The following is a 13,461-nucleotide window of genomic DNA, read 5'->3' as shown; positions in this document are numbered from 1 at the left end:
TAAACTATCTTTTCCAAAAAAAAAAAACAGATCTTAAAAGATATGCTCCAGAAAATCTGCACCTGAGTGCATTTCAGAGAGTCCGAATTACCATCATCTCGTTATCGGATCCATGTCCACAAGAACTCTGGAACTTAAACTCGAGGTTTCACGGAAACTCTTAAAATGGTTCTCAATCATTCAAGTTCTAGAATAGTCCTATGTCACTAATTGCCAATAAGCTATACCTGCTACTTAATCACAGGCTCTGTTTCCACCAAACAAAAATTTTGTTTTCGGATGAAAGGTGTTGGTTGATATTCCAGAGAAAACGACAGTAATGAACAGTTTTGTAGATTCGACAAATACTAAAGCGGTCATCTCACAGAATGAACTGCTCGGGATAAAATAAGAATCTAGGCATGTGTAATTTACCAGATACGGTACATGCAACGTAATACACGTAAGTATATCCAAGAATATTAAAGGTCTACTTATACAAATAAACCTGTGAAAACGAAACTCACATCAAGAAAGATGGCAGTAGCGGACCTCACCTCTCCTGATGTTCTGTCATCTACTCACTTTGCTAACCTTCTTAAATATGGAATTTTAGTTAGCCAGAGCAACTAGAGATAAATATTGGCGTATTGACTGAAAAGACCTTTTCATTTATTTTCATTTGTGCCTGTTTTGAAAACTCCCCAGACAATTAATGTATGATCAGTTGCGAGTAATTGCGCCACTGATGTCTGCACACCATGCGAGGAGCAGGGCTTTTCAACTCAATGCAGCAAAGCGCAATGTGGCCGTTCCAACTCAATTCCAATTTTCTGTCCCATTTCTTTCATTTTATTAGAGAATAAAAAAAAGTTGGTCCGACATACCGTGGATTGAAGGAAACGGGCAGTCAAACGAAGTAAATAAAAGAGAGAAAAAGTGGCAGTGATTTGAGGTCCAGTTGTTATCCATTAGATTTAATATTATGTTTGGCAGTGACATATTTCTGCTACAGTAGTCTCTGAATTTCCGGACAATACTGTTCCTATTGTAATACGACAACCGCAGGAAAAGAAAAAATTACTTTTCAGCAGCCAGGATATAGCGTACCCACGGATGACACATGGAAAACATCAAAATTGACAGGCGGCCACAATACACCCTACAGTAGAATTGCTAATTCTTCGAAAGAAGAAAAGACGCGGATCCGCGTCTTTTTCGTCTCTTTTCATAACACACCCCATTTTGATTTCTATTATAGAATCTATACATGATTAGATTTGTGAGCACGGGCTCTATCGACTGTATATAATTAGAGCTCTTGAAACTTATCACTAAAATACCTTTTGAAAGAATTACCTGCGGCTACACATTAACAAAGCTAAGTCCGAGACAACTGCGCCGCAAGGATATATGATTTTTGGCATGAATATATTTCTCGAAAAGTAATATGAAGTTACATATTCGTGATCTACTTACTATTGCGAACAATTTGATATTGCTCACAGCTTTAATATCATAACTTTAAAAATGTTGAAAAATTGAGTAAAGTCACATGTTTCAACTTCAGAAATGTTCGATATTAGTAGCTTAGAAATTATTCTTTTACAAAATCTGCAAGGAAACTATTTGCTGTAAGATGCACTTTTATCTCTAGCTCAACGCAGCTCTAGAGTTTTCAGTTTTTTTTTCCGCAGCTAAGGCTTTAACAACTGTGTTTTACATTATTTATTGTGATTTCTGGCCGTTCGTAATTCGCTAATAAGTGAAGTTTGCCTTCTGGCACAATACAATAAAGAACACTATTTGTCCTATTAACTGTTTCAATTTCTTCCATAATATTTCTCAGCTGCGGTCAATTTTAAACCTGAAAGATGAAAACTTTTCACGTCATTTTGCAAATAACTCATTTTACAGCGATTTATCGGAGAATCTTTAAAATATAAAGTGTATGCAATATATACGTTTTGTCAGGAGGAAGAGATCTATTGAACGATGTTGATTTCAAAAAAAATTCTGTGTCATTCAAATTTTCATCACATTCTCCTTCCGCATCTATGGGGGATTATTGGCATCCAGGGACGCCGGTGCACCAGATACCTTAGGTCTGCTTTATTTTTTTAAAGTCTTAAAGATCCTTGGAAATAGTTGAAAGTGGAAATTCTGATGATGAATGTGAGGCTTTACATTACTAAGCTGCCGTTCCTTGACTTAATTCTAAATCCATATTTTGGTAGTTCTATTCAGATTTATACTTCAAGGATTCTTCATTTTCCTACATCAATTGTTTGCTCCATTCCAGAAATTCTAGAAGAATCAATTAATCATAATTATTTCTCTGACTTGATGACTTTACCTTAATTTCGAAAAGAGAAGATTGGAGAAAAAACACAGACCCAAAAAAGACAATAAGAAATAAGCAGACAGTTCTGAAGAATTGCTCTGTAGTTATTCTACTCTTTTCAAATGTAGTAATCAATGTGGTAAGGGATCCATAGCTCGATGTGTGGCCTAAGGTACCTGGTGGATCGCGGTGCCTAGATTTTCTGAACTGCGGAGGAAAAGTTGAGAAGTATTAACTTTAAAAATTGGTCGCCTCTGTAGAAAATGGTGACCACCACCATCAAGATATTTTGATCCTTCTTGAACACCATGCACTGAGGTTTCTTGTCTTGAACTCATTAAAAATTAACTCACGCATCATTAGAAACTTTGGCTTGTCTCATTTCATGCTTTTCAAGCATATTCTGTCTATTTGGAATACATTCTCCCATTTTCGCCCTTAGGAAACTTCTGCCTCCCACCTGCATGTTTAGCATGAAGTATAAACTCTCCAACTGCGAGTACTAACCAACTCAATCGGTGAAGTCAGTGGCTCCTGATAAAAAAAAAAAACGAAGAGCTCAATGGATCAAACTATCTGTTTGCTTCTTGTTTTTAGGAAACTAGGGGACTTTAGGAGAACAAATGGCGTTTAATCCTTGACGAAATCATTCCAATCAGTTGATTGTTAGCGACCTATCGAAGCAGTGAGACCTCACTGTTGCAAGCCACAAAAAGAGAATGCGTGTAGTTGGCACAAGTGGATTTCACATACAACTAGAATTTAAAAAAAATAACGTGCGCGGTTTTTGCTTGGTCCAGATAAGCTTGAGTATGCGTCCCTAACATTCGCACGCTAAAACGCAGCCTTTTTATGAACAATTCTCGGACAGTACTAGTACAGGACATTAGATCATGTAAATAAGTGAAAAAGGTCATAAGGCGATAGAGAGAATCACGTACATAACGAAATTTGATGCACAAGAACTGGTCTTGGCCGCCAACCATGCTAGTTTTTTTCTTTTCATGTGGTTACCAGGTTATTATTTTTGAAAAAAACATAATCTAAAACCTAACAGACTGCTGTTGTAGCAATCTCTCATTCGTGAACACAGTACTTCATCTCACAGATCTACAATTTTATATGCACATCGAATAACTGCATCTTTTTTCTCTCTCTACTCTATTTTTCGTTTGAGCATCAGCTTTCTTCAATCCACAGTAGTAATCAATTGTCGGACGAAACTTTTTCTTCGCTTTCTTATAAAATATGAGGAGTGGGTGAGGGGAATGACAAACATTTTGTTCTTTGCTGCTTTCAGTTGAGAAGCCGTGGACTTCACGAGGTAGACAGATATTAGTTACACAATTAGTCGCAACTGATTATACATTAGTTGCCTGCGGAATTTTCAAAACAGAGGCTGATGAAAGATGAAAATGAATGAAATGGTTTATTTACACAACACACTAATATATACCATCTGGATTGAAGTTTTCTAATATTGTTGCGCAGAAATGACATCTGTTTCATCGGTGGCTCTGACGGTGAGTTCGGTCATCATCTCAGCTTGTACGTAAGTACGAAGAGTACGTAGTAGTATGTGCGCATCTCAAGGTGTGTCGCACTAGCGGAGAAACGTATTCTCTTTTTTTCTTCCAGATCCTGAGCTTGCTTTCCATAGCAGCGTTGATATGTGGCGGAGAAACCCTGCCATCAGCTTGCCCAGACAGCAAACTTGACGCGAAGGTCCGCCGGCGCATCACTGAAGAGGTTCACAAGCGGATGCGCGACGGGGTTTGTCATATAGGGACTGCTCTAATTGACTGAATATTTTAACGATAGAGTTCTACTGAATGAGATTATGCGCGTCTATTCTTTCGTTATCTACTGGTTAGCCTGATTCAGCCGCACTTAACCGTTTTTCATTTCTAGCAATACGATTGTGAATTGGAAAAATTGGCTTTGAAGTACTTCGACAATAAAGGACACCGGAACACACTTTTCCATGGCAGAAATATCACAAAAAGGTCGTTTAGAAGGTAACGTGGCACTAGCGATGCGCAATGTTCGACTTAAATGATAGCTATGATAAGCTTTTAAGTAAGCATACAAATAGATTTCCATATCTAAGGGAAAAATCTTTCCCTTAGATATGGAAATCTATTTGTATGCTTACTTCCTGAGCAAAAAAAACCTAATAAAATTCAAAGAGTTCACTCTAGGGACTTGAAGAGTTACAACAGAGCCCTCTGGTTCTTCCAAGATGCTGCAGGCGAATGGTGGAAAGAATTTCCGGAAGTAAGCGTTAGTTGGACGATTTTCTTGTGATGTCTGATTTTAAGAGAGAATCCATCTTCGTTTTTTGAAATAACGTTGAAATTTAGTGGTACCACAGAGACAACTACGGTTGCTATTTTGTCAAGAGGGACACCGTAATCAAAGTTGTTTGTCTTTTTGCTTAAACTTTCCAGTTAAACTTCGTTAAGGCATAAATGTCATCAATTGGTTGTTCTTGTATATTTGACGGGAAAAACACAGAATGTCCCACCGGTTCCTCTCAAAATTCAAGTTCAGAGGAAGGACGAGCTCTGGAGTTTCGCTAAGCCTATTTACAGATGGGTTGCTTGTCTAGTGGTCATTGCCTCACGCAATGCCGGTTATTCATACGATAGACAATTAATGACCAATAAATAGAGAACCAGGTACTTATACTCAATGAACTTAGAAGCTCTGGTAATATTTTGAAAAAAAAAATTCCTCGCTTTTATTAAAATTAGAGGAAAAAGGGGCTATCAAAATCGCACTTTTATTCCTTCGAAATAAAAAAAAGTAACCTTCATTCGCACTGTTCGAAAAATGTTCTGGCTCTCATTTAAAGCAGAAAACAATGCATGTAGAAACGCAATACTCTTTCTACTACACTAAATTAACCTTCACAGCTGAAATGGAAAGTGTTCACAAGCGCGCATACTCGTTAAATGTCTTCGTGATGCACGTTATTGTGAAGTTGGAATCATAACGACCAAGAGTTCTTTGTAAACACTCTTAGCACTAGCATCCATACCCAAAGAACACATGGCACACATTCACAGCATCGCTTTCAATATAGAGGAATTCTCGAAATGAAAAAAGACAACTGTCAACCTCCTTGGTAACCACTCCATTAGGTTTCCCGGCGGAGACGAATGGATGGATCCTGTGTATGCTCTTGCTGTAGACCAAGAAGGTTGGGCAGAGTTGTGATTAGGATACGCCTCGACGAAGAGACGAAGACAAAGAACCTCGACCCCAATGATCGCTGATCCAGGTCCTCGTGTATACCTCTCAGCAATGCCTTAGGCTGTCATGACCAGGAGCTCCTCCTTCGCTGACCCGTCATCAGTGTTTCAGCGTAAATTTTGTTTGAAAGTAGCTTACTTTGCTTCAATATCATGTATTGTCGAGCAGCTGTATAAAAATTGCTTCGTAATATGGGCAGATCGCATTAAAAAGTTGTTTTGGTCTGCCATTCCATCTGATAAAATGAGGCCTATACCTAATTTTCAGAAGAATTCTCTTCTACATTATTTGGTGTGGTTTTTGGAGGTTCCAAAATAGTTGACAAAAGAGACGTGCCTTCTCCCGGCACAATGTTTTATGGAGCAGTTCGCAGACTTTGAATTGGGTCGAATTTTTTCATATCATATCCCAGCTGTGCTAAATTTTGAACACGATTTATTGGACATTTTCAATTAAAAAGTGGGTTTTTCAGGAGCAAGAGAGCTGTTGAATAATGTATTTTCCGATAAATTCAAATTTTCATCATGGACTTCGTCAATCTTTCTCTAGAAGGCTCTTATCGGCTATGCATGCTAGGCCCCCACATACATTGAGATGTGCATTGCTTGGCACCGCACAGTTTAGTGTATCTGAAAAGAACACAGTAAGTATAGAGAGGGTTGCTAAATTTGTACAGCAGTATTCTTCGGTAAGATTTTTTTCCAAAATAGGATAGCCATTTTTTCCTAGAAATTGAAACTCTTGAAATTTTCATTGTATGCAGCGACGTAAAGACTGGCAACAATATTTTTGGGAATAAGAATTTTATGTGGTGTTGGCCAAAATGTATAGTTAGGCTTTTCTAGTTATTGGTAAATGATCATTGCGGATTAAAGTCGCAGCGAAGCACTAATTCTCTAGAAAAAGAATTGCAGAGAACGAGACCAGGTATTGCGTTTTTTCTTTGTTTTTCATTGACAATCGTAATATGACCAATGCCCACTACGGTCGCTAGAAGGTAGTTAATTTCAAAAAAAGTTGTTTACATGGATAAATAGAAGTTTCGTGGTTTTCAAAAATAAAAGCATCCACTTTAGAACTCTAATCTGGTTTTTAAAGAATGGTTTTCTATTTCCAAACTAAAGTGGAACTTGCGCCGCTTTGATGACAAAAGTCGAAATTGTTTTCAGATGTTTAAAATCAGTTAGCTAACCTTTCTAAGAAATGGTTCGAAATATACAATTAACATATTGGATAACATTGGATAATACAATACTATACATACCGACAATATTGGATAATACGCATTATTGCTTCTTCACTTACGAGCATTTGTAGAACTAAAAATTTGAATCTTTAGCCTCAAATAATTTCTGATCAGTTTTGACATGTTTGACGTTGAGCAACCTTTAAACTCCAATGTATATTCTACAGCACTCAGAGTACGCCGTGTGACTTTCTCCCTTTTTTTCATGGGAACTTTGGGAGAAAAAACTTATGCATCAATTTGAAAGTTACATTAATGTGGGCACCTGAGAGCGGATTTCAAACCGTTCTCGAAAAAAAAAAGAGAGATCAATGTAAAAAAAAAAGCGATTGTCTGCACGAATAACTATATAGCTAACTATTCAACCCTCCAGAAATGGGACTATCAGTGATCAGCAACTAGTATCTGATGTAAAAGTTAATGGCTCAGTGGAACACTGTGAGCAGCGACCATAGAGCAATTTAATGACCGCGATGGACATGATTTGCATTAGAGCGGTTTTGAACCATCGATCGACCGCGAAGCCGCAGTCGAACCTCTTACGGCCTGCCCCCACCCACATACATATATAATGATCTGCAAAAATTTCCAGCTTAGAGTGATTTTTTATTCTGAGCAGATCCTACTTTGGTTTAGAAAAACAAAAAAAACAGTCGTTGAAGACTGGATCAGACCTGTAAAGTGGATCACGTAATTCCAGGTTGCAAGACTGTTGAAAACTACTTCCATAGGAACTGTAGGTAGTGACACTGGTGCACTACGAATATCAAAGAAAAACAGATAGTCGGCATTAACCACTGTTCTCTACAATTTTCTCTTGGTGAATCAGAGCATGACGGCTTTGCGGAGATTTCGCAATAATTGCGGTAATCCCTTAGTATGTATTAATAAAAAAAGCTCACATAGAATGTGAGTCAAGCCTGCATAAAAGCGTTTTCGAAAATATCACTATCGGTACACCACCGCATAGAATGAGATCCATAATTCTTCTTACTATATGTTTGGCCCTACTCTCTGGTGAACTTTTTTTTCTATGCAAGCTCTTCCTTTGAGAAAACGTTTCATTGCAGACGCCATCACGAATAACCCTGCTGCAATATGCAATGAACCCATCAAGAAAGGACACTGTAAAGCGAAAATTACCAAGTAAATAGAGTTAGCTTCTCGAAGTGATTGTTCTAGAAGTCAGTAACTTCTGCATAGGAGGGCATGCAGAAAGTGAGCTGAACCTGCTCCCACTTCTGTATTGGGCGGTTCTCAGAGTTTTTTTTTTCGTTTGAAAGACACTAAAGAGATTGTATCAGAAGCAGTTCTAGTCAGTGAATTACATGAATGGGTAACAGGGATAAAGTAAACTTTTTACGGTGATTTCTAATTGCATCCAAAAATTACGTGTTATGAAAGACTAGCGCAAAAAATTTCCTATCCAGTCACGTGTTTGCATTAACTGTTGGATTTTTGTAATATTTTTTTCACCCTTGAAAAAACAGCTTTTTTAGTCTGAGTACAAATCTATGATCAACAATTTAATCTGTTCTCTGATTACCCTTCAACAGTCTTCAGAACAGAACACCTTGCGAATTCTAGAATGAGAAAAATCAAAAGTGGGAGTAAAAGATATGCACAGACTCAATAATATACATCTACTTAGTGCTAATAAATAGATCCTAAATTTTGCTTTCACAGATATGGTTTTGACAGTAGCAAGCAAAGGTGTGTGCGGTTTTTCTATGGAGGATGCGGCGGGAACAAAAACAACTTCGAGAGCTTGGAGAAATGCATGCGTGCGTGCAAATAACAATGTGATTGTTGGTATTCTTTTAGAATAAACTCCGCGCAGATGTGTTAATTGTGAGCATTCAAAACTTGAAGGAAAAGTCTGAAGGAGAAGAGAAATGGATAGAACGTTCTCGCTTCCTTTAACTCAGGCTTTTGACTTGAAAAAAGAAGGTAGTCTGATTTACTACGGATCTTCCTCACCAGAGGGATCACAGCCAGTTAGACGCGAGGCTACGTGGCGCGTCCCCTGGTGGCGGATAGGGGGCTAATCGAGGACCAAAAAAGACCTTGGAACTGCCCTGAGCGGTTTGGAGTCGCCTCAACAAATAAGCTCCACATGTCCACTTCGGGAGAATGCAACGTTGTCCCAAAATCTCATGGGACCAGGTGCTTGCAACCTGCCCATGGGCATGAAATTTTACCCATGTCTCAGCAATAGACAAGAGTCTCCTGACTCCGGAGAAAAGTTTGGTACGGTAGCGCCAGGAAAGACGCAGTTGCAGGAGTCACATAGGTTACTGAAACGGAAGAGGACTAGGATGACGGTCGGTACTTGTAACGCATGTACGTTTGCATCAGAAGCGGCCATAGAAGATCTGATGATGCAAGAAAAGAAGATTAAGTACGACGTCATCGGAATGACCGAGACGAGACGACGTCACCCTCTCAACGCCGTATATGAAACTGGAGAAGAATTGTTCTTAGGAACATGTGACAGAAGTGGGGTTGGTGGAGTTGGCGTCCTCGTTATCACGAGTATGGTAAAGAACATCGACGCTTTCGAACGACTAGACCCGAATCGGATGTCTGCGGATGGGAAGATGTGGTCCAACTCTAGCTTTGACTACTTCTTCGCTTACGCCATAAGGATAGCACCAAGTTAAATTGACATTAAATTGGGTGCCAGTTTTTGTAAAATTTCCTACAAAATATGATTCTTTCTTCCTTTTTTTTCTTGGTGCACCGTGGGTGTATGTGATCAATTCAAATAAATGAATAATATATAAAATAAATATAGGTTTGCAGAAGTCTGGTGCACAACGAATCTCAGTGTTGTTCGAGCATTTCTTTCATACAGCTTACTTGTTCTTGATTTGGCATTATCATTAGACGATATTTTTCGCACCTTCATCCGTGTGTACTGCTCCAAAAAAGGCTCAACTCAACTTTCCCAATCTACACCGAGACTTCGCACGGAATCCATCCATTCGCCCGCTGTTCCATTTTCTTTGAGATGTGGAGTTCACCTGAACTGCTACCAATGTCGACACTGTTTTTCCCACTTTTCAGCGTAAGAAAGCCTAAAGTTTTCGCCAAAAATTCTGCGTTTCTCCTAGGCACCTAGAGTACACACTCGAACGCTGATTGCGTTTAGTTTGGTCATGGCCACCGCAGGCAAGTAGCGGCCGAAAATAGGCACAGAAAATCTGAAATTTTATGAAAATTTCGTAAAACTGTGCTCTGGAAAACGTTCCTTTCAATATAACACTTCTTTAAACGATATGTTGAAAGAGTGGGCTCAAAGTGAGGTGCTGCAGAAGCTCTTAAATCTCTACAAGTACTAGTGAAATTTTCTACTGAGAAGTGCAAGCATAGAAGTATTTATTTGGTATTATACTTCTAACGTGTTGGAATTTGCAAACGAGCCGATCTTTCCTGTCTTTTTCCTTTACGTAACAACCCAGGTACGTTACGGGTTTTATCTGAATATGTATTGCTTTCCCAACATAAATGTAATTCAAGATTGAAGCTAAGTAAAGGGTTGCACAATTATATGCATGACAGAATTTCGACTATTTCCAACCTTTTGAACGGTCAACTCAATAGTCTTTACGCCCCTCCAGGGCTTCAAAAACGAAGGGCTGGCTGTACAATGAACACCACCTTGAATAGGACGATCTAATAATTAAGAGTTCAAATGTTAATAAACAAATTTTTTTCTTTCATTTCTTTCATAATACATAAATGTGAGTATATCTAGTAAAGGCCTTTCGTATTGGTTCCAGATGAAATTGTCAAAGTCGTCATGGATATCATATCGTGTTCGACTTGGCATCTAATAATAACGAGGGAGAGTTAAGTGCTCCATATTGTTCCGGTGTAATATTTTTCAGAGAAGGCGCAAGTTATTTAGAAACTTTTGTGTTTGAGAAAGTTTTAGAATTCTTAAGATAACAGTAAGATAGCTAATTCTTCATAACTATCTTAGAATTAGCTATCTTAATTTTCTTCATAACTCGCTTCATTTTGATCTTTATTACAAGAACTATACACCAATGAATTCGTGAGCGCAAGCTCTACCCACCGAATGTAATTTGAACTTTCAAAACCTATCAAGGAACCACTTAATGGAAAAATTACCTGCGGCTACACATTAACAAGGCTAATTCCGAGATAATTGCGCCCCAAGGATATATGATTTTTGATGTGAACATAGTTTTTGAAACGTGAAATGATATTTACATATTCGTAATCTACATAATATTGCGAACAATTTGACGTGTCTCACAGCTATAAGCCCACGACTCTGAAGATTTTCTAGATTTGACTAAAGCGACATCTTTCAACTCCAGGAACGACCGACGTTACCAGCTTATAAATTGTTTTCTTACAAAATCTGCAAGAAAACTATTTGTTGTGGGATGACAAGACAAGTTACAACTTCGGCATTTTGCATTTCTTACCCTAATTTTTGGCAGTTCGTAAATCGCTAAAAAAGGTTAGGTTTGCCACCTGTCGGCACAACACAATAGAAAACAGTCTTTGTCCTATGATTTGTTTTGATTTTTTCTATAATATGTCTCGGCTGCGGTCAGTTTTGAACCTGCAAAGATATAAAACTTCTCATGTATTTTTACTCAAAGCTTATTTTTTGCGATTTATTTGAAGTTTCTTCAAATATCAAGTGGATATGTTTCTTCAAGAGGAGGAGATGTGTTGAATGGTGTCGATTTTAAGAAATTCAATATCTTTCAAAATTTCATCACAAACTACTTCAGCCTCTATGGAAGGTTATTGTCATCTAGGCACGCCGACCCACCAGATACCATGCTTCAGAATTGTCTGTTTTATTCCTTTTTTATCCACTTTATTTTTTGTTCTACCTGCATTTTTTGCTCTTTAAAATTAAGGTAAAGTCGTCTCGTCAAAGGAGCAATTATGCTTAAACGAATCCTTCTACGATTACTGGAATGGAGCAACGAATGACGAAGAAAAACGAAGAATCGCTGGAGTACAAATCTAAATAGAAGTACCAAAGCGTGGATTCAGAATTAAGTCAAGGATAAGCAGCTCAGTAAAACGGCCCATGTTCATTACCAGAATCTCCAATTTCAAGGATTTGCAAGGATTTTTCTACAATTTCCGGGAATAAAGCAGACTATCTCGAAAAATTTCGTTTTGTAAAAAGAACATTCTTCTCTGTAGTCATTCTATTCTTTTCAAATGTAGTAATCAGTGCGGTAACACAGCCGTAGCTCGATGTCCTAAGGTATCTGGTGGCTCGGCGTGCCTAGTGACAGTAACCTTCCACACAGGCTGAAATAGTTCGTGATGAAAATTGGAAAGATAGAGAATTTTGAAATCGACACCATTCAACAAATCTCGTCCTGTTGAAAAAACGATGATTTACATTACTTACTGTGATTTTTTGGCACTTCGTAATTCGCTAATAAATTAAGTTTGCCTTCTCGCACAACACAATATAGAACAGTGTTTGTCCTATTAACTGTTTCGATTTTTTTTCCATATTATTAGTCAGCTGCGGTCAATTTTGGACCTGTAAAGATGAAAACTTTTCATATGATGTTAGCAGAACCCTTTAACAATTTCACATTCCTTGCAGATAACCTTCCTTATTTTGCTGACAACGCCAGTCTCGGGAGATACTCGAAATGAACGCAGTTGTATCTTCCCAAATGTTCTCGGTAATGATCTGCGAGAGGCTTAATTCTACGGCCTTTTTTTCCAGAAACGCTGGGAAAAGGATCCGGTTTGTTGTTCTAAAACGTTTTCAAACACAAAAGTTTCTAGTCAACTTGCGCCTTCTCTGAAAAATGTTACATAGAAACAATGTGGAGCACTTAACTCTTCCTTGCTATTATTAGAAATACACATGCCAAGTCGAACAGGATATCAACGACAGTTTCGACAAATTCGACTGGAACCAATTTGAAGGGAATGCACTGAGTATACTCACATTTATGTATCATGAAAAGAATTCGTAAGTCTTTGTAATAACATTTGAACTCTTTACCATTAGATCGTCATGCTCAGAATGCTTTTCGTAAGCTAGCCAAATGTAACGTAGACCGTAGGAAATTTGTAAGTAAAAAATTATGTGGTTGCGTGTACAACTCCGTCATTACAGTACAGAGAACACGGAAAGAGGAACTTTGTCTTCGAAACCCTGAAGGAGCGGAAAGACTACATTGAAAAGGTTGGAAATAATCAAAATTCTGTCATGTATTTGTGCATACAAAACATCGATGCTTGCAGTCTTCGGAATAAACTTTCACTAGTACTTGTAGAGATTTAGCAGTTTCTACTCACCTCACTTCAAATTCACTCTCTGAACATAGCGTCTAAATTAATGACGTGTTGACAAGATCGTTCCTCAGAATGTGTTTTTTTTCTGGAATTTATGGGTATTTGAGATTTTCTGTTACAACTTTTCCATAAGGATTAGATTTTCCAATTTTCGGAATTTGTTGCGCTCTTGTTTTCAAAATTTCTGAAAGAATCTGGGTAGAAAGATCCAGTAATCATAGTCGATATTTTTAAAAAGCCTGATGAGGATCCTAATGAAAACATGTTATAAAATCAATAAATGAACCGATGAAGGAAATTTGACCGT

At 38.0% G+C, this 13,461-nt stretch overlaps 2 protein-coding genes across 3 annotated transcripts; both read left to right on the top strand.

Annotated features, from left to right (window-relative positions):
- Positions 1-3,816: 3,816 nt before the first annotated feature.
- On the top strand, positions 3,817-4,764 carry RB195_001265 (uncharacterized protein; the record flags this gene model as incomplete). The annotated part of the gene is made up of 5 exons (XM_064197961.1): positions 3,817-3,846; positions 3,962-4,096; positions 4,235-4,341; positions 4,525-4,600; positions 4,687-4,764. 5 exons carry the CDS (start codon positions 3,817-3,819, stop codon positions 4,762-4,764), a joined length of 426 nt encoding a protein of 141 aa, XP_064053842.1.
- Positions 4,765-9,010: 4,246 nt separating this feature from the next.
- RB195_001264 (uncharacterized protein) lies at positions 9,011-9,490 on the top strand (the record flags this gene model as incomplete). 2 transcript variants are annotated; one of them, XM_064197960.1, is made up of 1 exon in its annotated part: positions 9,011-9,490. In XM_064197960.1, the coding sequence occupies one exon, from the start codon at positions 9,011-9,013 to the stop codon at positions 9,488-9,490; it is 480 nt and encodes a 159-aa protein (XP_064053840.1). The 2 variants fall into 2 exon arrangements, with proteins under 2 accessions (XP_064053840.1, XP_064053841.1); XM_064197959.1 differs by having other exon boundaries at positions 9,017-9,490.
- Positions 9,491-13,461: the final 3,971 nt, after the last annotated feature.

The sequence above is a fragment of the Necator americanus genome, chromosome IV (genome assembly GCF_031761385.1).
Source record: "Necator americanus strain Aroian chromosome IV, whole genome shotgun sequence".
In the NCBI taxonomy this organism is placed as follows: domain Eukaryota; kingdom Metazoa; phylum Nematoda; class Chromadorea; order Rhabditida; family Ancylostomatidae; genus Necator; species Necator americanus.
This window is presented reverse-complemented; position numbering and strand designations above follow the sequence as displayed.